General features: G+C 38.9%; 1 protein-coding gene across 1 annotated transcript in view; it reads left to right on the forward strand.

Annotated features, from left to right (window-relative positions):
* The window catches only part of TARBP1 (tRNA guanosine 2 -O-methyltransferase TARBP1), a 62,316-nt gene that overhangs the window by 203 nt on the left and 35,438 nt on the right, over positions 1-26,675 (forward strand). The window contains exons 2-12 of the mRNA XM_024761487.1: positions 3-231; positions 5,178-5,275; positions 6,539-6,608; positions 8,830-8,978; positions 10,064-10,116; positions 11,855-11,952; positions 14,617-14,752; positions 15,687-15,783; positions 16,952-17,041; positions 20,942-21,083; positions 25,789-25,888. Coding sequence (XP_024617255.1) covers positions 3-231; positions 5,178-5,275; positions 6,539-6,608; positions 8,830-8,978; positions 10,064-10,116; positions 11,855-11,952; positions 14,617-14,752; positions 15,687-15,783; positions 16,952-17,041; positions 20,942-21,083; positions 25,789-25,888 — 1,262 coding nt within the window. The remainder of the gene's footprint in view (positions 1-2; positions 232-5,177; positions 5,276-6,538; positions 6,609-8,829; positions 8,979-10,063; positions 10,117-11,854; positions 11,953-14,616; positions 14,753-15,686; positions 15,784-16,951; positions 17,042-20,941; positions 21,084-25,788; positions 25,889-26,675) is intronic.

Here is a 26,675-nt window from a genome sequence, read left to right on the forward strand (position 1 = left end):
CCCTGGCGGAGAAGCTGCTGCCCGAGCCTGGCGCGGAGCGCGCCACCGCGGCGCGCGAGGCGGACCCGGACGCCCGGCGCTGCTGGCGCTTCTGGAGGACGGTGCAGGCGGGGCTGACCCGGGCCGAGGACGCCCTGACGCGCAAGCGGGCGCGTTACCTGCTGCAGCGGGCTGTGGAGGTGTCGGCGGAGCTGGGGACCGACTGCGCGTGCGCCCCCCAGGAAGGAACCGGTACTTGCTTCTTTGCCCCCGGGCCCATCCCTACTTGGCTTTCTGGGAGGGAGGCCCCCTGCTTCCGGCAGTCAGCTCCTGGGGTAGTCTCCGAGATCCGTACTGAATTGGATTATTCTCATGGTCCCCATAAAGCCTGAAAAACCTTGGGAACCTCATGTCGAGGGTGTTTTCTGAACTGACACAGATCACTGCAGCCGAGAGGAGTCTGCATCTCCTAAACTTTCTGAGCCAGAGCAGGTGGAATACTGCATCCGTGGGAATAATTTAGGAACGAGCCCAGGCAGGATTTTACAGACCAAATTTGCACTATATCGTGGTAGGTCCGTTCTAACAGGGAAGAAGCGTTAGCGCCCATCAAATTGAAAGGAAAATTATTTACGTGTACTGAGCGATGAATTGAGTCTCGAGCGTTAGAATTTTGTGATGGAAACTAGCACATTCTTTTGAAATTTCCCTTGGTAGTTCTCTTAGCAGGATTTTAAAATATTTGTTAAGCATATGGGCCTTAAGTCGACCTTTGGAGAGTATTTTTGAAATTGATTTAATTGAGTGAGGTTTCAGTTTTTTTACATTTTGAGCCTGTGCTTCCTACAACTTTATTACAGAACAAGAGTAGATGAAATAGCAAGGCCTCCCTTCAATTGGGTATGTTCCTATTGATTGATTTGCTCACTGAAATTATGTGAAAGCACAATTCTCGTCTTAAATTAAGTTTGAGCTATCAAAGTCAAAAATGGATTGACTGATTCAAAACTGCTTCAATTGATAGAAAATGTCTACTTTTTCAACTGGAGCTGCCTACTTATTTATACTGGTAAAGGATTTTTGTTTGGCTGAAGTTGTGAGTAGATTAGATTTTTATATAAGCTTAAAACATCAGGTAGTAAATATTTTAACAGTCCAAAAGTTGGTGATCATCCAATGAGAGTTGTCACTGGAAAACATTTTTTAAATTACCAAAGTTAAACACTCATTTATTTTAAAGAGTCAGTCATTCTGCAGTTTTAAAGATAAGCAGTGGTCTCATGCTTGTGCCCCCGCCCATTTCCTTCATTTCAGAGGGCAGCCACCTTTACCTCTTTTAGCTGATTATTTTGGTATTTACCCCCGTATCTTGAAATGATCTAGTAATGTCATAAAGTCCAATATCATTCTTGTAATTTTGGTTAAATGTGAGTTCAACAAAATTATGACTATGAAAATACTGTTCACAGGTGATCTGTGTATATATGATGTTTTTTTTTCCTTCCTGCAAGTTTTTGCTAGATTAATGTCATTTATGTTTCGTTGTCTCCATTCTTATCACTAATTCAACCCCAGATTCTTAGTTAATTGTCTAAATCTTTCCTGTACAAAGTCAGATCATCAGGCATTATAAGTTTTCCTGAAGAAGTGTCTCCTAGAGTCCTCTTACAAGCTCAGTCTGGTGCACAGCTGACATTCTTAGATCTGCCTTCACTATCATCTGGGAGATTCCCTTCACCTGATTCTGTGTTGGGGCTCTTGTTTCCTGGAGTTCATCCTCTTCTTTGGTTTACTCATTTGTTGTAATGTATTTTCTAATAGTTCCCTGAGATAAAACTTTTTAAGACCTTGCATATCTGATAATTTAATCAAAGGATCCTTTATGTCTGATATGTTTTCATTTCTATCATTTCTATCTGTCACTTTTTTATAGTTTCCATCTCCTGAAAATCCCCAGCTGTTCATGCATGTTGTCTACCTTTTCCATTAGATCCTTTAACATACTCATCATAGTTATGTACAAGTTCTGTACTTGGACCATATCTGAGTTTGGTTTTGTTTTCTGTTTTATCTCTTGGCAGTGGGATCACTTTTTTCAGCAGAGACTGAAATATTTATGCCTTCGATGATAGGCACTCCTCTCTGTTAGACTATTTGGGTTGAGTCACTCTGGTGAGCTGGCTTTGGATTTTGTTGGTGGTGGATTGTTGCCTCCTAATGTTTAGTGTGAAGCCTATAAGGTTTTTCTCAGTGTTCTAGTTTTTCTCAAGCCCTCGATGCCGACTCCACGGATGGAGAGCTTCCTCCATGCCTTTGTCCTTTCCTCGAGGGTAGACTGCTGGTGTTGGTTACCTGGTGCAAAGCCTGAGATGGGGAAGGAGGAAACTTTTCATTTCTCCTACAACAGCCTCTTCTTAGGCCCCATGTGCCCGATCCTTAGGGTTCAAACTTTTTTTTTTTTTTTTTTGTACGCGGGCCCCTCACTGCTGTGGCCTCTCCTGTTGTGGAGCACAGGCTCCGGACGCGCAGGCTCAGCGGCCATGGCTCACGGGCCCAGCCGCTCCGCGGCATGTGGGATCTTTCTGGACCGGGGCATGAACCCGTGTCCCCTGCATCGGCAGGCGGACTCTCAACCACTGCGCCACCAGGGAAGCCCAGGGTTCAAACTTTTTAGCCATCTCTGCTCCCTCTCCAGTGGCACATAACCTCTGCCTCCTACTTAATGAAGGGTTAAGAGTTTCCTTAACTTCTCCTGTGGCGGCTGCATTCTGCTTGTATCTGTGGTGGGTCTTGAGGGCTGATACTCTGCCCTCCTCCACAGCAGCAGACCTGCTTCATATGAGTGCCGGACACATAAGAGGCTTTCCTCGTGTCAGTGCAGGGTCGAGGGGAGAGCAAGTGTTTAGCCATCCCGAGGGGCAGCCAACTTTGCCTGGTGTGAGAGCAGGGACAAGGGTGGGATTGTGGGAGGGTTTCCACCGGCGGCCGACAGCTTTGGCCTCCTGTCAGGGAAGGGTCCAGGGTGCAGGCAGGCGTCTTCAGTTGACCACCACCTTGTACTCCTGCAGGGCATGGATGGGCCCTGCATGCCCACGCCTCCAGGGTCCCCTGCCCTGCCCACAGTCTTTCTTGAACACATGGGGGAGGCCTTGAGGAAAAGAGCTGGTGAGTGGGTGTAGACTCCCTTGGGGTTCCCAGAGTTTCTAAGTTGTCCACACTTGGCTTTTAAAAACTTGTCAAATTTTTATTTTATTTTTTAACTGCAGTTCGTGTGTCCTGTCTTATTCTTGGAGAGGCTTTTTGCCCTTTGGAATTCAGAGAGCAATGCGACCTCAGCTCTCTGATGGACCTCCCCCCACAAAAAAAAAAAGTTTAGGGTTTTGTTGATAATCCAGCCTTTCTTCTCTTTGTTGGTGTGGCAGTAATGTTTTCTTGTGGCTTTCTTGGAAGCCAAGACCAAGCATATCTAGACACTTTTATTTTGCCCTCACATTCAAGTGATGGTTTGATTGGGGTAGAATTCTGGCTTGGAAAACATTTCTGTTCAAAATTTTAAAGGCATCCATCCATCTGATGTCTTAGAGGCTCGAGCCCCCATTGTTACTGTTGAGAAGTCTGAAACCATTTGAATCCTGTTTATTTGTATGTGAGCTGTTTCTTCTCCATGGATGATTATAGAGACTGTATCCCCAGCTTTCTGCCATTTCCGTTTTGAGGACCTGTTTACATCCTGGTGTAGGGCACTCGGACCTTTTCAATCTGGAAATCATGTCCTTCGGTCCTGAGAACTGCTCTCGTATTACTTTGATTTCCTCCCTTCCTTTTTTGCTTTCTGTTCTCTTTTTGGTTATCGAACCTCCTGGACTGGCCTTTAACACATCTCTTCTCTCCTGTTTTCTGTGGTTTTGTCTTTGTGCTCCACTTCCTGGGTGATTTCCTCAACTTTATTTCCAGTTCTTTCTTTGAGTTTCTTCTTTTTGCTATCAGATTTTTATTCTCATGAGATCTTTTTTGTTCTTGGAATGCCCCCTTGTTAATAGTATCCTGTTTTTATATCATAACCACACTATCTTATCTCCCTTTAAAATATTAGTGAAAGTTTTTTCTTTTTTAGGTTTTCTTTTTCCTGTGTAGTTTTGTTTTCTCCAGATTTCCTTGTTTATTTGTTTTGGTCTTGATCTTTAGTGTAGAGGTTTCCCTAGATGTCTGGTGAGCCTTAGACACCTGCTTATATACGTAAGAATGTGGGACGAAAAGTCAAGTTTGAAGCTCTAAACACATGCGTGGTGCTTGTTGACTGTGCACTTTGCTGTAAGGCGATCTGGCCAGGGCATTTTGTTAGGTAATCTCTGGTGAAAGTATTTTCAGGTCTTTCCTCTTGGGGTGGCCACATGCCATGGAGACGGTCCTCTGGGACCTGAGAGGCCAAGACGGTGATGGGGGCAGGTGGAAGGGGGTCTCAGCATCCAGGGTGCATACGTGTTCACTTCCCATTTTCATGTGGCACTCACCCTGACATCAGCCGTGTCCAGTGCCCCTCAATCTGGAGACCCACTCTTTTACCTTCCCCAGAGAATCAATCCCAGTCTTTTTCCTGTTCAGAACACAGGAAAGGGCATCTGGGGATCTGTTTCTTAAACACGTTAAACAAATCCTTTTTAGTTTAGCCTTGATTTTCACCTCTACTTACTGAAGTATTTTTTTCTGCCAGTTCCTTAGGCTTGGGGGGATTTTGTAGTGTGAATCAGATTTTTTTCTTTGCTTTCCTTGTGCCAACTTACTAGTCACTTGTCTTGATTCTGCTTGCTTTTAATCTGATTTGTGGCTCCTGATTTCATTGCTGTTGTCTGCTCCCCTGTTTTCTCCAATTCTTGGGTTTTTGCCTTTGAAAAATCTCTTACTGTTATAGTGAGATTCTTAGGGAGAGAAGGTAGAGTACATGTGTTCAAATCTGTCATCCTTACCCAGAGTTCCAAGGTAGTAACCTTAATTTTTTTTGAAAAAACCTCCTTTTGAGATTCTTGTTTGCCAAAGCCTCCTACCTAGGCTCTAATACAGGGGCACCCTCCATTGTTAGAGAAAACAACATTTGGTAATAGTAGCATAATTTTAAGAACTGTTATCATTTGGAAGCTTATGAGAGTTTCTGATTTAGGAACTAAATCTAGGAACTAATTTTCTTTTTTAAACCATATCAGGCCCAAGTCTGTTTTGGTGGTCTGAGAAGAAAAAAGATGAGCTTCTAAAGTTTTGGGAAAACTATATATTAATTATGGAAACTCTTGAAGGAAATCAGGTAAGTGTTTTCATATTTTAACAAATCCTATGTAAATGCAGTTCTTGGGGTTTTTTCCCCAAACATTCCGTAAAAGCAATACAAAAAGGCCAACTTGGATGTAGCATAATGGAGTAAAGCTCCATAAAGCGTACTTTGTTTTCTGGCAATTTAAGATTGAATATAAACTCAGGAAATTAAAGAATACTTTCAGGTGACTTAAGTTATCATTCCAAGAATTCAGTCTTATTTGATCTTCCCTTGGCATTTACTTCTAAAATGTTTACGAGTTTTTGGTTTCTTGATGTTATGAATAATCTCCTAAGAAATGCACACTAAGGGAAATGTTACTTAAAGTCTGAGGTAAATTGTTATTAACTAAATAATGACCCTATAATGGCCCTTTGATTTTGTAGATTTCCTTCCTTCCTTCCTTCCCTCCTTCCTTCCTTCCTTCCTTCCTTCACATTCTTGGTCCTGAGAATGGAAACTTGAAAAATCATTTGCAGTCAACTTTGAGTTCATTTTTGTAGGATCTTAAGGGTTTTTAAGTTGAGAAGAATCTCTTAAGATTACCTACTCTAGTGCAATGTTCTCAAACTTTAACATTCATTAGAATCACCCAGATGGCTCATGAAAGTGTCTGGCCTGCAAAGTTTCTGATTCAGTAGGTCTGCAGTGGGGCCTGAGAAGTCAGATATTTTACATGTTCCTTGGAGATCCATAAGCTGCCATTCTGGGCACCACACTTGGAGAACCCCTGTTGTAGGGGTTCTCAGTCCGTAAGGTGCGGGGCCTGCCATCGTGGAGCCACTGGGAGGTGTCAGTCCAGATGCATTGTTTGTGGACTAAAATAAATAATTACTCATATGTACTAAATATATGTAGGTACAAGGATGAGCAATAAAGGAAAAGCATTTCTAAACTTATGGTTTTCCTGAATCAGTATATCCTCAAGACCCTCGCTATTTAGAAACTGTGATTTACCTTTAGTTTGTAGGGTATGTAAATTAGACGCTGGTATCTGTAGCAGAGTCTAAGAACAAAGAGCCTTGAACTCAGAACTGACTCTGCTTCTAAATGTGTGGCCTTGAGCAACGTGAGTAACTAGATAAAGCATCGCAGTATTTTTTCCTCTTTGTAACATATTGGTATACAGGCCCTGCCTCTTCTCCAGGGTGGTAAGGAGGAACAGAGTGACTGTTGTATAAATAGATGAAAAGTCTTTTGAGTTTTGAACGGTGAATTTTCATTTCCTGTGGCTTTTTGCTTTTGTTTTTTCAGATACATGTTATAAAGCCAGTTTTACCAAAGCTAAACAATCTGTTTGAATATGCAGTGTCAGAGGAAAATGGTAACAGTTACTTTATTTTGCTTTTTTATAACACTTACAGTTTTTCCCCTTAATTTTATAATTAACTCTTATTCATTATAGAGCATGTTATAGGAATATATGAATTTACTGCTACCAAGAGACAGCTGCTAACATTCCAGATACACACCTTGTGGATTGATTGTTCATGGTTTTTTCTCACTCAGCAGTATAGCCAAATGCATTTACCTATGTCCTTAAATAGTCTTTGAGAATTTAATTTTAAATGGCTGCAGAGTTTTCTATAATTTAGAGGTCTGGTAACTTATAAACTTCTGATTATAGAAAATTTCAGACATTCATGGAAGGAGAAGAGTTTGTATGATGAACCCCACCACCTGGCTTTAGCAGTGATCAACTCGTGCCAGTCTCTGTCTCACATCATACGTGGCCTTTCCTGCTCCCTCCCCATCAAACGATTTTGAAGCCCATTCCTAGACAGCATATCATTTCATCTGTAATTTTTTTCAGTATATATCCTTGAAAGATAAGGGCTCTTTGGTAATGTTTTAGTCATGGTGTATTATTCATTTTTAATAAGAGCTCTTTGGTATTACATATTTTAAGTGCTTTCCATCCTTATTCTCTTAATGTATCTGTTTCATTGTTAGAGTTATTTTCTTCGGGTTTCAGCTATTCTGTAGGTTGGACTTCTTAGGAAGAGAAAATTCCAAGATGCTATTTGAAATATGGTTTTTAAGTCCTGTATCAGTTCTATATTATGAGGGCTTTTCAGGAGAAATAAAATGAAGCTGGAGCTTCTTAAAATTATTTTATGAAATTAAGTTTAGATCAACGAGACAGCTAAATGCAAGCTCATGGTGTTTTGTATTCATATGAATGATAAAATGCTACATTATCATGTTTACACATGAGAAGTAACCTAGGTAGATGGGTTTTAGTGCCTACTTTAGATAATTACAACTTTAGTAGTTCGACCCCTTAGGAATTGAGCTTTATTCAGCTGATTGCTATGGTTGTTTTCTGATACACTGGGATTTTTCACAGACCGTAGGAATCTGTAGTCCCACCTGGGGCTAGAATTTAATTGAATCCTGTTGTGACTTCACTTATGCATTTACTGTTAAAATGATTCTCTTATTACCACGTCTTGCCCACAGCTCTTGGCAAACCAAATCAAATGGCGGTGACAGATTTTGTAAAATCACTGCCAAAGGATTAAACAAGCATCTTGGTGTAAATTAAAAAAAAAAAAAAAAAAAAAAGACTGATTTATTTATAGAATGCCATGAGTTAAAAATGCTGAGTTTTTTTTCTAATAGTGTTAAAGGATATTTCAAAAAAGTTAAAGTATGTCCAAGGTACATACTCCATTTTTTGTTTCTCACTCATTTGTATATTTACTTAATAGATGTTTACCTAGTGTCCAATACATGCTAAGCGCTGGGATAAAGTGGTGAGACAGATGTACTCTTTTTCACTTGATTTTTATCTGTTTTCCAGGAAAAAATAGCTTTGATGGTAAGTTCTAGACAGGCAACAAACAAGAGGCAGAAATGGAGTTATTTTGATGATAAGTTCTAGACAGGCAACAAACAAGAGGCAGAAATGGAGTTATCTAGTGAGTGAGGCCATACCTTGGAGAGGGCAGCTAGGAAAGACCTGCCTGAAGGGTGACACAGAGGTTGAGGAGACAGCTCTGGGTGCAGAAGCCCTGAGATGGGAACAGCTGAGTGGGGTAGAGGACCCAACCAGTAAACCACAGCACAGTGGTGTGGGAAGGCGGGTTAAGGTCGGAGTAGTTGTCAGAAGCAGTTCATGCCTCGCTTGTTTTTCAGTCTGAGTTTTGAGAAGCCACGCAAGGGTTTTAAATAGAGCAGGGACAGTTTCACGTTTCTGTATGAAAAATGGATTGAAGTAAGGTGAGAGAAGAATTGGTTGAAATCACCCCAAACCTAGAGTTTCAACCTGCGTGGGGTTGTATTTAATTTTTGTACGCTGTAGCCACTATGACACTCGCTTGCGGCCTTTCTCAATGAATCTCTCTGAAAATGGAATGCCAAATACTGAAGTTATTTTGGTTATTCAGTAATTAAACACCCTCAGATGCGATTAAAAAGAGACTCACTTTTGCGGTGTTGTAATGAAGTTAATGTGTTTGTGTTTAGTTTTGAATATATAGTCTACATGGGGCAACATGATGTGAGAATCTGAAGTCAACATTTGGTGTTTATTTCCACAGGATGTTGGCTCTTTCACCCATCCTGGCATCTGTGTATTTATAAAAGAATGTTTGAAAGTGAAAATAAAATCCTGACCAAAGAAGGCGTTACCCATTTTTTGGAGCTCTATGAAACAAGGGTTCTTCCATTTTCAGCAGAATTTTCTGAGGTAATGACAGCCTTTCCCTTTCCTTTTTCCCTTTGTCAAAAGATGAGGGGCGAAGGTATTTGTTTTATCCTATGTGATCTTCAAAAAATATACACTAGGCCTTGAAAATCGCAAGTAGCATTTTAGAGGTTTGCATACAACAAATCCTATTTCTCTAAACTTAGCTATCGTACTGGGAGAACACTTTCTGTAATGTAGTTTGTCGATAGGCTGCCTGCATCATTACCAGTAGTTCTTTGTTATCAGTATTCTGAACAAAAGTCAACAGCATGAAAACTGGTATAGAAGCGTGTTAGTGATATTGTTTCCACAGTTCTGAATCACAGAATTACCGCTCTTTGTTTAGTCACGCTAGTCCCCCAGTTCTGAGTCGATGAATTACTATCGACTGTACTGAGCAGAGGTTGCCTTTAGAGCTATATTATTAGCATCTATGCTTCCATTTATCAGAAATCACAGAAAGCAAAGAGAGTGTGAGAGCTACAGCTGTGACTTAAAGTTTTATATTATGGTGCCACGTGAGTCAGGTGGTCCCTGACTTTGGTATGGTAATGTACCTCTCATTTAGAGGTAACTGAAGTAAACTTTCCTAATTGTCCAACTACATGTATAGTGTTCTAATATGCATCATTTTTCTACATTCTCGTAGCCTTCTTGCACTTCTGGAAGCTTGCTTTTTTGTCTGGTAACATTTTTGAAGATATACTTTTCCCCCTTTATCTTCCAGGCATAGGGGCTTGAATTTTCTCTTGAGTATCTTTTTGTTTTTTCCTTTGTTACTATCTTTATTTTCCACCATGTGTCCCTTCTTTGGACTCTTTTCTTCCTTCTCAGCACAGCATGTACTCTCCTCTCAGTATTCCATATGTTTTTATCAGGTGGGAAAATTCAGTATTTGTTTTGTCATTCTGGTGGAATTAAGGTATCCTCCAAGACTATCATAAACCAACCTACAGCATGAGAGATCAGCTTTGCTTGTAACAGCTCTTCTGTAGCCCTGTGTAGGATATGCAGTTACAGCAAGCTGACTGTTCAAAATTACAGTTACAACTTAACATCAAATACTTTTTTTCTTTTTTTTTTAGTTTATTATTGGGGCATTAATGGATGCACTTTCACAGAGCTCTCTATACAGCAGGTAAACAAACATTGTTATTTAGCAGCAATGCAGTCATATGTATTTGGTATATAAATTTAATGTGATTGTGAAGTATGACCAGATTGTTCAATGAATTTGTTCCATAAATATACGTTGCCTTGTAGATATTCAGCTTTTTCTAACCATGTCATCCCTTCTGTGTTTGTTATTCTTCTTGCCTTTCTTCCAGTAGTTGTGTCAGGTGTTTCTCTTTTTCTTTCCTTTCCTACTTTGAACCCATCCATTCTTGACCTTTTGGGAAGGATATCTTACATAGCTACTTCTTCTCCCTTACTCCTGATTTCTGCCCTCTTGGAAATTGTAGTGACTTTGGCTAACCAACACTTGACACTTTTATTTTTTCCTTTTTCTTTTAACTTTTGATCTTGACTTATAGAAAAGTTGTGAGAATAATACAAAGAATTCTCATTTATCTTTTATCCACATTCCCTAAGTGATACTGTTTAACCATATGTGCTTAATCGTCTTCTCTCTCATGACGATTTTGTGTGTGTGTGTGTGTGTATACCTCTGTTTCTTAGCTCTGTCTGCTGAGCAGACTTACCGTCTATATTTCAGTGTCTGTCTGTCCATCCATCCATCCATATTAAAGACCATCAGTTCACACCAGCACATCCATTTCTAGTCCACTACCACAGAGTTCATTCTAACTTCCCCCTTTCCCTATCTGACGGTGGAGGCCATTCTCCATGACATATTGTTTATTTGACGCCATTACCCTTTGTCCAGGTTGATACTGGGAAGAGTTTGTCAGTATTGTGCCTTATTCTCATTTTTTGAGCATTACCTGTATTCTTGAATTATATCTTCAAAAAGTTCCCTTGCTTTTGAAATTATGTTGTCTAATTTTGAAAACTAAGTTTTTTTATACTTGCAAGTCTTGTTTGGTATACCTCTAATAGAAAAAAACTCACCACCAACTTCTTTAAAATTTTTAAGTTAGTCTGTGCTAAGTCATATTAATATTTAGTCCTATTGAATATCGAAAGAGCATAGCAACGCTAGATTTGCCGATTATTTTTCAATTTCAAATAATCATTACTGTTGAATAGTTTTCTGAAGCAATTAGACTGCTGGAAAGCAGTAAAACCAACGTGGTGCTTTCTGAGAGTTGACAAACACATTTATTACGAAATGCCTTCAGTTCCCTAGCACCCTAATGTGTTCAATTAACAGGTAATGTCCCTGGCCGAAGCATATAGCAAAAAAAAAAAAAAAAAAAAAAAAAAAAAAGACAATGTGACTTCAGTAGATGTTAATAATTAAATGCTCTTGCAAAAGTTACTTATTACTAACATATGTCTTTCTGTGAATGTTATTTCTTTTATTTAATACTTAAAGATTTAAAATCATTGGATTAGGTGTTGGGAACAATAAAATATAATTTTAAAGTTTCATTTTTAGACTTTTTTTTAAACGATACTATTTGGCAAGGTTCATATATGTGTGTCAGAGAAAGTGTCATTAAAAAAGAAATCCATGCCTGCTTAGTGTCGCACATTGCTAACTCATGAGGTCTGTTTTCCTAGAAGATCTCTGATGTTTTTAGCAGAAGGATCCTCAAGATTTTACTGAAAAATAGAATGCAGGTTTAGAAGAAGAAGATGGTTTTATTGTTTTATTGTTGAAAGACATTTGGGCCATATTCCATTTAGTTTCAGTCTACTTATTTGTAAATAGATTTAAAATATTTGTTTTTTTTCCCCTTTGTCTGTAGGTCCCCAGGCCAGCTGATAGGAAGTGGTTCTCCACTGGGATTGAAATTACAGAAGTTCTTAGTCACTTACATTTCTCTTCTTCCAGAAGAAATAAAGAGTATGTGTCAGTAAAGAGTTTCTTTTTAATTTATTAGCTTAAATTTTTAGTATGTTGGTTATAAGCACCAACCTATGACTATTATAATCAGTATTATCAAAATAGTTCCTTTTTCCAGAGTATGCAAATTTTGTCAGAATTATACACATGTCCATTGAAACTGAGTACACAATTTTACTTTTGTATGTAACGTGATACCAGTATTGGTATCTGTAGCATGGAAGCAGTTTTGCAGTGTGTGCTGCAGTTGGCCGTTCTTTCCACTTGTCTCCATTCAGTTTCAAAAATGAACAAAATAGGTCGAAGAAAGAAAGAACCTGGGCTTAGGAAAAAGTTATAAACAGAGTGTCTATTGTGGCAAAGTTGTCCCTTTATAGATATTGACTCAGAAAGATAAGAAAGGGAAAAAATACTTGCTTTTCGTAAGACCTTGTATCCTAGAAATATCCCACTTCTTCAGGTTGGAGATGTACTTTTCTTCCTGATGGGCTATGTTGGTAAGCAAAGCACAAAACCGGTAGTATTTTGCTTGCCGAGTAGCAGGGCCCACTCTTCTTTCCGAGTCTTTTTTTCATTCTGGGCTTTGTGACTTAGAAAGTGACCCTGGCTATAAAATAAATAAATAAATATATATATATATACTTTTTCTTTTGTATTTAATCTGCAAATAGGGTGACCAATGACCAGTGGTACTATGTATTCAAAAGTCAGGGAAGAAAGAGAAAAGATGGTCACCTGTATATCACAACTTTAGATTTATAGAAAATGGATTGTTTTGATGACTTTTTTAAAAAGTTAAACTGGAGAAGATAACTGTCAGAGCCGTTCTTTAGTTTGCTAGAATTTGGAAGCTTACAGTCTGGGGATTCATTTGCCAACCACATTGGCACATCTCACGTCATGACGGTGATCAGTGCCCCCCAGAGTTTGAGCGCCTAGAGTTTGTGGCCGTGTGACCCTGTCAGTGTGGTGAGTGAACAAGCAGTAGAGGCATGGCTGTTGCCATCGTCCTTGTGTCACGAGAGAGCTGTGAGGCAGAAGATGGGAACTGAATTAGTCCAGCAGGAGGGAGGGCAGGTAGAATGTTTATTTACAGTTCTTACTTTGTAGTTTTTTCTGTCAACAATATCCTAAGCGTATCTAGTTCTGAGCTAGGCACTTCGGGAGATATAAAATACAGGTCATACCCTTTGAGGAGCGTCCAGGGATTTCTTAAAAGTCATTGTAAGTGATGATCTCAGGAAACAGACATTTTTATTAACTACTATGACTTGAAGATCCTTAAGATATCACATATTAGCAGAGAAAGCGGGATAGAGCACCATCCTTTTGTATCTCAAAATACTTAATTACAGTGATTAGATCCAGGGTAGGTACGAAATAACCTGTGAGAAAGATCTAATATCACTGCTTGCAGATACCAGAGGCCAGCTACCATTGGTACTTCTCATCCTGTGTTTCTTTAATATCTCCAACAGATGAATGGTTTCCAACAGTAAAAAGTTTATCTTTTACCTTAACTATTAAATATATAGCTACATGGTTATCAGAATTTCTGCAATGCACTAGAATACTTACCTTACTAAAAAGGAATGAAATTGAAATGACATTGATTTTTTTTTGTTCCCAACAGCTTTATTGAGATATAATTCACACACCATAAAATTCACCCTTTTAAATTGTTCAGTTCAGTGGTTTTTTAGTATAGTCACAAAGTTATACAACTATCACCACTAGTTCCAGAATATTTTCATCATCCCCAAAAGAAACTCCTTGCCCATAAGTAATCAAGTCTCATTTTCCTTTCCCCTGGTTCCTGTCAGCCGCTAATTTACTTTCTGTCTCTCTAGATTTGCCTATTCTAAACATTTCATATAAATGGAATCATATAATACGTGGCCTTGTATTTTATGTCTGGCTTCTTTTGCTTAGCATAATGTTTTTAAGATTCACCTATGTTGTAACATTTATCAATATTCCATTCCTTTCTGTAGCTGAATAATATTCCACTGTGTAGATACTTCACATTCTGTTTATCCATTCATCAGTTGATAGATGTTTGGATTGTTTCCACTTTTAACTATTAGGAATAACTCCTATGAATATTCACATACAGGTTTTTATATGAATGTAATCTTTCACTTCTCTTAATTATATACCTAGGAGTAGAATTATTAGGTCAAATAGTAACTCTGTGTTTAACTTTTTTTTTTTTTTTTTTTTTTTCGGTAGCCTTTTCCGTTGTGGAGCACAGGCTCCAGACGCGCAGGCTCAGCGGCCATGGCTCGCAGGCGCAGCCGCTCCACGGCATGTGGGATCTTCCCGGACCGGGGCTCGAACCCGTGTCCCCTGCATCGGCAGGCGGACTCTCAACCACTGTGCCACCAGGGAAGCCCTGTGTTTAACTTTTAAAGGAGCCACCAAACTCTTTTCCACACTGGCTGTACCATTTTACATTTCCACCAAGAATGTCTGAGCGTTCATGTTTCCACATCCTGGTTAACACTTGTTATTGTCTGTCCTTTCGATGGTAGCCATCCTAATGGGTGTGAAGTTGTATCTCATTATGGTTTTTGATTTGCATTTCTCTACATAAAGTATGATGTTGAGCATCTTTTCACGTGCTTGTTGGCAACAATGACGTCTTAAAACTTTTTCTTTCAGGTAGTTTCCTGTTAAAGTTTATTCAGAAGATGACGAGCCGACATTGGTGTGCTATTCCCATTTTGTTTCTATCTAAGGCTTTGGCAAATATCCCAAGATGTAAAGCCCTGGGTATAGAAGGGCTTCTTGCCCTGAGGTAATGTACTCTGAGTATGTTCACATACGGTTATTTGTCGTACCTTTCCATTAGTAAATTTTGTTTTTCCTTCTGCTTTAATCCCTAGTGAGTGGTTTTAGTTAATATCAGCATCGGGATTTTTCGCTCTTAATTTTATATAATAAAAAAGTAAATTAAAAAAATCTGTTCATATAGTTGAACTTATTTTGTTTTATGAATTACTAATTTAAATATATGCCATAATACATACTATTGGATTATGGTCACTTTAAAAATAAGGCCAGTAAGTTGTTTTTATTACATTTATATGTAGGAAGCTAGAGATAAAATAACAAATATTAATATTGATTACAAAGTATTTCAAAAAAGTGTAAAATTCTTACTTTGAAATTGTCTTTTTTTTTTAAATAAATTTATTTATTTTTGGCTGCGTTAGGTCTTCATTGCTGTGCGCGGGCTTTCTCTAGTTGCGGCGAGCAGAGGCTACTCTTTTTTGTGGTGCGTGGGCTTCTCATTGCGGTGGCTTCTCTTGCTGCGGCGCGTGGACTCCAGGCGCGCGAGCTTCAGTAGTTGTGGCACACAGGCTCAGTAGTTGTGGCTCACAGGCTCTAGAGCACAGGCTCAGCAGTTGTGGCGCACGGGCTTAGTTGCTCCACGGCATGTGGGATCTTGCCAGACGAGGGATCGAACCCGTGTCCCCTGTATTGGCAGGCGGATTCTTAACCCCTGCGCCACCAGGGAAGTCCTTATCTTGTTGTTTTTAAAAGGAGATTTGTTTCATATTAAAATTGAGCTCCACTAGAGGCCTTAATTATTTAATAGCTTTGAAATTCTCCTGGCAGTGACTGTCTGCGTTAGAAAGTGTAGATATATTAAATCAAGTTGTCAGTTACCACAAACTATCAGAATTGTCCTGAGACCATGGAAGTGCATGTGTTTTCTCCTGTGTCAGGGACGTTCTTCAGTGCACCATGATCACACATCAGATCCTGCTGCGAGGGGCAGCGCAGTGCTATCTCCTTCAGACGGCCATGAATCTGGTAGACGTGGTGAGTTTATCTTTCTTCCTAATGTTAACTCCAGTTTCCTAGTCTTTCTTAGTGAGCGGCTGTTCATAGAAGAGTTAACACAGCAGGCCTGTGATGCTGTCGTTAGAAAGCCCTGCTTATAAGGTTGGCCCTTGGCTGGCATCTGGGAACTTGGATTTCAGGAGGGTTCCCACCATCCTACCTACTGTGCCTGCACTACTCATACAAACAGTGTGGTCTCTACTGAACACCTGCTTTCCTTCCCGGGGTCTGGAATTGTAGCTGCGATGCAGGGGGTGTCTGTGTGACCAGCTCCCAGTAAAAACCCTGGGTGCTGGGTCTCTAAGGAGCTCCCCTGGTAGGCATTTTACACGTCGGTGGGGTAGCTGGATGACCGTACCGGGAGAGGACTCTTGGAAGCTTTCACCTGGTTTCCTCTGTACTTTTTGTGCACGTCTTCCAGGAAATTGACATTCAAGGAAAACCTTTATTCTCTGTTTTTCACAGAGCTCCAGTAACACTACTGCTGAGAACAGGGGTCAGCAAACATTTTTGTGAAGGGCTGGATTAGTATATATTTTAGGCTTTTTGAGTCAAACGGTCTCTGTCACAACTACTCAAGAGCAGCCATAGACCATTTATAAATAAATGGGCATGGCTGTGTTCCAGTAGAACTTCACTTACAAAACAGGCTGTGAGTGGTTTTGCTGACCCCCGGCTTAGAGCAAGCTATCTTAATTGAAGATGCTCAACCTTCAGGGAATGAAAAGACCCGGGTGGTTTTCTTAAGGCGGGGTCATTTTTGCAGCGTTGAAAAGTAAGATTCGCTTTTAAGTAATAAGTAATTTCTTACAGGCTGTTTCTGTTTTTGCTTTTAGATCTGTGACTGTTTTACCTCTAAGATAGCAACCTCGATTTTAAGGAAACTAGATGTATGAAGTGATCTTTCATTTTCTATAATGGTCATAGATAATTGCATATAATTGCATGTTTGTAGTCAATGTCTTCCTATTAAAAGTTGAATAATGTTTTCTTTTTAGAAAGTAGCTTTCGATTTACCAAATAGTATTCTACCGTAAGTGGTCTGCTAGACTGCTTTTGCAGTGATTTTGATTCAGTGATGTTTGATTCAAACATTTTTAAATGAGTAATTTTTTAAAAACTGCCCTGCCCCCCCCTCCCCCCCCAGGAGAAAGTATCCCTCTCTGATGTCTCATCTCTTGTCATGTCACTGAGACAAGAGGAGTCCTTCGGACGAGGAACTTCATTGTGGACAGAGGTGAGCCTGAAAATAATTTAATGATAAGATCTTTGAAAACTTTGTGAAAAATTGTTATCTAATTGAATTCGTTACTAGCCTTTTATGTAAAATATGATTGCTTTGCTATCTGTCACCAGGGGTTTTTAAAACTTGTTTATTTGCTTTGAGTGGATGTAACCAGTAACGCTGCTGAGGTTCCTATGGAGAAACGGGGGCAGAAAGTATCTGGAATAGAGAAGGACCGGTTTGGGGTGGGGGGGCAGTGTTAGTGGGCAGATCCCGATTCCGGATGAGATGTCCTGGGAGTGATGATTTTAAATGATATATTAATACATATGATATTTCTAAACAAATTAAGATTATACTGTTTTGAATTTTATTTTTCATCTTTACCTACATTTGAATATTATATAGCATGTTGGCTAAATAGTTCCCCAATATGGGATATTTAAAAATTCGGTTGATTAAATATTTTAGAATTTATTTAATCAGTTCCTTTTGTTGGACTTCTGCTTCAGATCTTATTTCATCTAGAAATATGTACTACTAAAAGATGAAGATACTGCTAAGAAATACGCCCTTATCACACCTAAAAATGTTATTAATTTCTTGATTCAAGTATTTGGTGTTTAATTTATCCAGATGTTCAATAAATGTGTTCTTCTGTTTGTTTTTTGCATTTTGTTTGTTCAAAGAGTCAGTTTTATTCAAGTACCCAAATAAGGTCTATTCATTGGATCAATATGTATAGTTTGTAAATGGTGGTTAATCCACCTGGAACTTATTTTGATATCTGGTGTGAGCTGTGAGGTTTAAATGAAAAAATGCATGTAAACATGTTTCAGACTGTGCTTGGCCCACGCCAAGTGTATATATCTACGGCTACTATTGTCTTTTCCCCTTGGTTTGATCAGATAGCTGCTTGGTTTAAGTTTACAGAAAAAAGATGAACAGAAAGTACAGAGTTCCCATATACCCGCTGGGTACCCTCCGCATCCAACACCTGTGGCTGTTATTATTAGCATCTTGCGTTAAACATGGTACATTGTTACAATTGATGAGCCAATGCTGATACATTATTATTAACTACTGTTCATAATTTACATTAGGGTTCATTCTTTGTGCCATACATTCTGTGGGCTCTGGCATGTGTCCACCGTTGCAGTATCACACAGAATAGTTTCCGTGCTGGAAAAATCCCCAGTTCACCCAGTAATTCCTGTTTTCTCTTGCTCCCCCAGACCCCTGGCAGCCCCAGGTATTTCACTGCCTCCATAGTTTCCAGAACGTCCTGCAGTTGGAATCATACGTTGTGAAGCCTTTTCAGATTGGCTTCTTTCAATAAGCTATAATATGCCTTTGAGGTTCCTCCATGTCTTTTCATGGCTTGGTAGCACGTTTCTTTTTAGCACTGAATAATATTCCTTTGTCTGGGTGTGCCGTTGTTTATCCATTCACCAACTGAAGGACATCTTGTTTGCTTTTCAGTCCTGGCAGTTATGAGTAAAGTTGGTATAAACATTTACATACAGGTTTGTGTGTGGACATAACTTTTCAGCTCATTAGAGTAAATACCGAGGAACACAGTTGCTGGATTTTATGGCAAGAGTATGTTTGTTTTCTTAAGAAACTGCCCTTCATCTGAGGACGTGTACAACCATGGATCATGAAGTATCATAGTATTTACTACTGAAAAAATCCACATGTAAGTGGACCTGCACAGTGTAAACCCGTGTCGTTAAGGATCAACTGTATTTTTTTTAAACATCTTTATTGGAGTATAATCGCATTACAATGTTGTGTTAGTTTCTGCTGTATAACAAAGTGAATCAGCTGTATGCATACGTATATCCCCATATACTCTCCTTCTTACGTCTCCTTCCCACCCTCCCTATCCCACCCCTCTAGGTGGTCACAAGGCACTGAGCAGATCTCCCTGTGCTATGCGGCTGCTTCCCACTAGCTATCTATTTTACATTTGGTGGTGTATATATGTCAATGCTACTCTCTCACTTCATCCCAGCTTACCCTTCCCCCTCCCCGTGTCCTCGAGTCCATTCTCTACATCTGCATCTTTATTCCTGTCCTGCCCCTAGGTTCATCAGAACCCTTTTTTTTAGATTCCATATATATGTGTTAGCATACGGTATTTGTTTTTCTCTTTCTGACTGACTTCAACTCTCTATGACGGACCCTGGGTCCATCCACCTTACTACAAATAACTCAATTTCGTTTCTTTTTATGGCTGAGTAATATTCCTTGTATATATGTGTGACATCTTCTTTATCCATTCATCTCTCGATGGACGCTTAGGTTGCTTCCATGTCCTGGCTATTGTAAATAGAGCTGCAATGAACATGGTGGTACATGACTCTTTGAATTATGGTTTTCTCAGGGTATATGCCCAGTAGTGGGATTGCTGGGTCATATGGTAGTTCTATTTTTAGCTTTTTAAGGAACCTCCATACTGTTCTCCATAGTGGCTGTATCAATTTACATTCCCACCAACAGTGCAGGAGGGTTCCCCTTTCTCCACACCCTCTCCAGCATTTGTTGTTTGTAGATTTTCTGATGATGGCCATTCTGACTGGTGTGAGATGATATCTCATTGTAGTTTTGATTTGCATTTCTCTAATGATTAGTGATGTTGAGCATTCTTTCATGTGTTTGTTGGCAGTCTGTATATATTCTTTGGGGAAATGTCTATTTAGGTCTTCTGCCCATTTTTGGATTGGGTTGTTTGTTTTTCTGATATTGAGCTGCATGAGCTGCTTGTATAATTTGGAGATTAATCCTTTATCCGTTGATTTGTTTGCAAATATTTTCTATTCTGAGTTGTCTTTGCATCTTGTTTATGGTTTCCTTTGCTGTGCAAAAGCTTTTAAGTTTCATTTGGTCCCATTTGTTTATTTTTGTTTTTATTTCCATTTCTGTAGGAGGTGGGTCAAAAAGGATCTTGCTGCTATGTATGTCATAGAGTGTTCTGCCTATGTTTTCCTCTAAGAGTTTTAAAGTGTCTGGCCTTACATTTGTGTGTGGGGGGGTTTTCTTTTAAACCTAACTTTTTGTTTGTTTGTTTTTGGTTGTGTTGGATCTTTGTTGCTGCGTGTGGGCTTTCTCTAGTTGCGTCAAGAGGGAGCTACTCTTCGTTGTGGTGCGTGGGCTTCTCATTGTGGTGGCTTCTCTTGTTGCAGATCACGGGCTCTAGGTGCCCGGGCTTCACTGGTTGTGGCTTGCAGGCTGCAGAGTGCAGGATCAGTAGTTGTGGCACACAGGTTTAGTTGCTCTGCAGCATGTGGGATCTTCCCAGACCAGGGATTGAACCCGTGTCCCCTGCATTGGTAGGTGGATTCTTAACCCCTGCCCACCAGGGAAGTCCTGGCCTTACATTTGCATCAACTGTATTTTAAAATGCACATATCATAGAAAATAAACTTGCAAGAAGGGTAGGAACTTTCATTATAACTTATATCTCAAATTCTATGTTCTCTCATAAATAAATATATACCTCGTTTTAGTATATGAAGCTGGAATAAATTTTAATTTAAGACTGTAATTTGTTGTGCATAATGAGTTATTTTTCGTAGAGATGTTCGTTAGAACACCTTATCAAAATGTGCATTTTATATTAGGTGCTTTAAAAATTCTTGCCTGTTAATGAAGTTTATAAGTTCTTTGAAGAGGTTAGAAAACACACACACACCACACACACGTATGTGTATATACACACATACATACGAACACTTTTTTGTCTGAGCTATCTGCGGAACTCAATCATGACAATAAATGTTCTGTTACTTTGTTGTGTTCGGTCATTTAAATTCAGTTTATTGTGGAGGAAAGGAAATTGGCTTAGGGAAGTTAGAAACCCTTTGTTCAGTTAAGCTTTTAAAATAAGTAATCACTTTTCTTTTCTAGCTCTGTGATTGGCTGCGTGTTAATGAAAGCTGTTTTAGGCGACCCTTAACTTGTAGCTCCATTGGACTTCACGAGACATCCTCTTTAAATGCTTATGTAAAGAACCTAGTCCAAGAGTATATTAAGTCACCTGCCTGGGAAGGTAAGTCTGAAATCATTTTTATGGACTGATATATCCAAAACATTTTCAAAGAGCTTTTTAGTAGTTTTTCAGATCGAGATTCAGGCTTAACCAAATATATGCCAATTTATGGATGTCAGACTTGTATTTCAGCCAAATAATGTGAATAAACAGAATGTAAAAATACTGTTTCGTAACCTGTACTTATTTGTTCTAGAACTTGAGATTTTAAACATTTTAAATGTTTTAAGAAGTTGCCTGGGTAGGACTCGGGCACAAGTCCATTTATTAATTTATTCTATAAGTACAGAATCTTTGTTGGCTCGATCTGCAGATGTGTTTTTGGAGCCTCGGTAGTGGAAATATTTGTAGATAAATCTGTTCATCTTTTGTTTGTTTTCAAAGCATTACATTTAGTGTGAACTGATTATGAAAAGTAATTTTGGAGAAAAATTATGTTTGTTCGTTTCTTCTTTTTACCAGATACTTAGCAAAGATCAATTTTGCATCTTCTTTAGGGAAATGTGTTAAGACTGCCTTCTAATGCTTCCTCATCATTAAAGTCATTAGTGATAATTGGGGTAAATTGCACCTTTGAATTGAAGGTGTCTTAAATTTCCTAGCTTTGTCTCAGACCAAGTCATTTTCATCTCCCGATTTCTCTAATCTGATCATGGAATAGGTCTTAAATGGTTAGATAATTATCCTTCCAAAATACATGAGTTTATCTGTTTGTTCTTCTTAGAACATTTCTCTTTTACGTTTTATTCTCTTTGTCGTCTAGTAAATTTTCTGTACTGTTACTTGCGAGATTCTTTTCTTAGGCCTATAAAAGTAAATAAATTTTAGTCCCTACTAGAGTAAACATAGATTCAACTCCCTGAAGTATCTATAGAACTTGTCTTATAATTCAGTACATAACAGCATCAAGTCTGATTAAATAATTCAAAATTGGGTAAAATAAGATTTTTAGAGTTCCTTCCTTAACATTTCTAGAAATTAAAATATACTGTTTATATAATATGCTATGTTAAGTTTTTAAAAAATTGATCTCAAGTGCAAAGGAGGTGTGTGTGTGTGTGTGTGTGTGTGTGTGTGTGGAATATTTTTGACTCTTAATGCCCTTGGCTAAGTGCCTTTATAAAATTTTAGTTTAGTTATCAGTTACTGGGCAGTTTTCAGAACAAGGTAATAAATTCCAAAGCACACATGTAACTTGAGTTTTTGAGCATAAAATACATATAACATTCAAATTTGTTTTTATATAAAGACTCCTCAGCTCAAATGTTTTTAATCAGATTCTACGCCTGAAGGAGCTTTTTCCTTTGGGTTTGACATGGTCAGTACAGATAGATTTTACACGGATGATTCAGCAACCATATATCAAATGTTAGTTCTAGGTGCCAGACACTGGAGTTACAGAGATAAAAGGTATGTCCCCCGCCCTCAGAGAGAGCATGGTCTAGCAAGGGAGTTGATAAGTGAGCAGATAATCTTAGCGCAATGCCCTGAAAGCCATAAGCACTGGGATGGGGAACCCGGGTAAGCAATACTGATCCAGAACAGGTAGACCTGTGGGGGTCAGGAGAGGTCACCAGATGAGGTGACAGCTAACGAGTGAATAGAAATTAAGGTGGAAAGGGAGAAGGCGTATCCTGCAAGGCTTGGATGAACTTGCATCCAGGGAACTGAAAGTAGGTAGGCATCCATCTGTTTCTGTCTGTCTATAGCATGGACCCCAGGTAGGAATGGTTAAGAGATAAGGATGGATATATGTTAGGTAGATATATATGTACCATACCATATATGTGATATATAGCAAAACAAAGCAACAACTAAAACCACACAAAACCAGCGTCATCAACAAGCAGAAATGTTGGAGAGCTTTCAGAGAAGGCTTTCGGAAATAGAGAAAGTGAGATAGAGTTCGGAAGCAGCAGTAAAAGCTTGTCAAAACTTGGAAATGTTAAGATCAACCAAAAAGTGAAATATATTTGAAGAAATTTATACATAAATTAGAGAGTCCATCAGAAAGGATATTTTGAGTCAAGATTTTGTAGTTAAATGATGTGCCTACTTAAAACGTAACCAAGCTGAAGATGTGTAATAATCCCAAAGTAGTATACTGCAGCTGTGTAACGGATTTTAGAAACAGCTTTATTGAGTATGACTGGCATACATTAAGTTGCACGTATTTAAACTATGCAGTGTAATGGGTTTGACCTCTGTGTATGCTCACGAAACCATCAGGATCACAAGATAATGAACACATCCATCACCCCCCACCCCCGAAGTGTTTTCACACCTCTTTGTATTATAATCCCTGTCTCCCACTTCTCCCTGTCCCTCTCCATCCCCAGACCAACCCTGGTATGCTTTCTGACACTATAGATTACTTTGCATCTTCTAGAATTACACTCAGTTTTTAGAATTCGTGGTAGCAAGATTTGAGTGATAATTTAGGGGTAAATTAAGGTGATTGAAGATAGCCAGTGACCTTTTGTTTCTTTAAGACCATTGTTGCTTACTTTCACTTTTCTAGCCTCAGAGAGAGAAAGGGGGGAGAGCGTATAAAGGATTCTCTGCCAGTCGTTTCTCCGAGAAGGATTTCCAGACAGGCAGCATCAGCATTTTAGAACTGGAAACATTTTAGAACTGTGAATTCTCAAACTCTATCCCACACCTGCTGAATCAGAAACTCTGAGTGTAGGGCTCATCCTCTGGGTTTTAACAAGCCCTCTGGGGGACTTCTAATACATGCTGCGGTTTGCGACCCACTGTTCTGTAGCCTGGATTTCCCTAGTGTGGTGGTAGAGGACTTGGCAGAAAACTCTGCAGGAGTGGCCTCCACTGGCCACTCTAATGTTATCAGCCTGATCCTGTGGCTCTCCTTGAAATCAGAAATCATTAAAAATCCACTAAACTTCTGATTTATAACCTTCCCTTTCAGTATCTGAAGTGAAAAATTGTTTAGGACTTCAAAAAGTGGCATTGTGATTGGAAACATTTCATTCTCAAATAGCACCCCTACCTGATCCCTGCCTCCTACAAGGTCAAAAAGTATCTGATTATATGATTGCTAGAAATTATAGGCAACTGAATACTGAATTGGCATTTGATTTCATTTTAATCTTCATTAATGAGTTTTTATATGTAAATGTGGGATATGAAGCTAATGTGAGTAAAAATGTTTCAGAGAACAAGTTTCAATAATTCACTTTTACAAACACCTATAAACGTAACCTATCTTGGAGAGCACCAACTTTTAGATTTTCTAAAAAATACAGATTTCTTACTGATAACTAAATGATATTTATAACATCTTAAAGAATAAAGTTTATCCTTTTGTTGCATTTTTAAACTAAGTTGCCCTCCATACGAGTGTGTTTTTAGTATTGTCTGTCTTCTGTACTCTTCTAACTAATTTGTATCAAAATATATTAAATTACTCCCCAAATTTATTAGAATATTTAAAAATATGTTTTAAGTATCTGAACCGCTGGGCTGGAAAACTAGATCCCTTAAGCAAATTTTTCTTGGGAGTTGAGATGAAGAGTATTATCTTACAACAGAATGAAAGTGAAATGTTCTATCTATGATTTATTTTATTTTAACTGGCTTTCAGTGATAGGAAAATAATTTTATCAGTTAACCAAGTTCTGTCTTCCAAAAGTTGTTCTAGGAACTCTGCATATATTATTTAATTTTTATAATAAACCCAAGGAAAGTCATAGGTTTATTTAGTTTGATTTCATAGAAGATGACCTAAGCTTTCGGAGAGAACATTCGTCTGTCCCAGACTCCCACAGCTAACAAAGAGTAGGACTGGGGTTTGAACACAGGTCTAAGAAGCAAAGCCTTTGGTGTCTGTATCCAGTCCATCCCCTTTCTGGTTCCACTTCAGGGAACTCTCACCTCTCAACTGAGATGCCAGAATTGCGTCTTAACCGGTCACCTTGCACCTACTCTTGCTTCCTCTAAAATCGCTTTTCCACATTGTACCTAGAGAAGTCTTTTCAAAATACAAACTTGGATCTAACAGATGTCTCCTCCACTTCTTTACACACATTCACTTTGACCTTTCGTGTCTTCCTCTTGCCTTTGGGATGAAGACAGACACCCGTTACATGCCTACGAAGTCCCTGGTCTCTCCCGCCTGGTCCTGTAACCTCATCTTTGGTGCTCCCTCCTATTGTTTACCTCAGCCCTTTCCCGGAATATGGTGTGCCTCTCCCCTGCTGGAGGCCCCTGACATGTACTTCCTTCCGCCTGGAAAGGTCATGTCTCCCTTCACCTACCTCATTCTTTCCCAGCTTTTTATACCCAGCTCAACTGTCATTGCTTCAGAGTGACTTTGTCTTACTTCCCATTATACACTCTACTTGCACCATTTAGAGCACTCACTACAGTTATCATTTTACATTTCTCTGCATATTCTTTGATGAATGCTCTTTTCTTCTGCACTCTAAGTATCGTGAGGACAGGAACCATTGTGTCTGCAGCACTGAGGCCAGTGCATGGCACGTAGTCGGCGTGCAGAGATGTCTTTGTGTTCACAGTTAAGTATGTAACAATGAGCCATGCTGTGGGGTGTTCTACTATATTTCTTCTCAGCTGTATTCCTCTAATATGGCTAAAACATAATCATTTAGCTGTGTTATTTTTGAAACATCATCTTGGAAGGATTTTGATAATGCTTTGCAAACCTTAACTATTGTTATTTAAGGAGGAGAAAACTGCTGTATGCCTGATTGGCTTGAAGCCAAGCTTGTTGCTGTGATGGTCTTGCTGGCCATAGATGTGGAAGGAATGAAGAGTCAATATAGGTAAGTGTTTCTAAACTTGAAAAGAAAACTTTCTTTAAAAAAGGCTAATCAGATTTATGGTACATATTCAGACTTTTCAATGATTGGTATGGAATTGATCAGTGTATTCAAGGAAGGAACTAGAACATTGGCAGTATACTTTAAAAATGTTTAAAATTAACAATAAGTTCATAGGATGAGAGGTTTAAACTAGAGACGGTCAAAAAAAAAAAAAACTGTATACACGAATCACAGGTCTTGTATGAGAATATTAGAAGAATGGGTTGTAAGGTCCTGGCATCAGATTAGGTAAAGACATTTACTGGATTTTACCCTTTTGTAAAATGTGTTATTTTTTTAAAAGGTAATAAAGATAGAACACTCTCATCTATATTTTGAGAAACGTGAGCAGATTGTCACCAGATTATAATTGTTGCAGTAAGCAGCTTCATTAGGTAGTGTACACAGTTGCATGATAATACAGTTAATTTGATTAACATCAAATCTCTTTTCTAGACAAAGTTTTAGTACTAAAGTTAGTGACAACAGTTTTTCACAAATCTTCAGTGCTTCATATATATTTTTGTTAACATGTCTCATTTCCTTGGCTGGCATGTATTCGTTTTGTTTTTTGGTTTTTTTGAGATATGGAAGCGAGGTCTCAGCATTGTAATTTGCCAGTAAATCGGATATAGGATTTCATTCGTACTGTGCCCAGAGTTGAGAACAGAGTTGTGTTGCTCCCTGTGCTTTCTCTTCCAGTGAATCGCTGAACCCACTGAAAAAGCACAAACAGAAAGGTCCATCC

This window comes from Neophocaena asiaeorientalis, unplaced genomic scaffold (genome assembly GCF_003031525.2).
Source record: "Neophocaena asiaeorientalis asiaeorientalis breed wild unplaced genomic scaffold, Neophocaena_asiaeorientalis_V1.1 scaffold166, whole genome shotgun sequence".
Classification (NCBI taxonomy): Eukaryota; Metazoa; Chordata; class Mammalia; order Artiodactyla; family Phocoenidae; genus Neophocaena; species Neophocaena asiaeorientalis.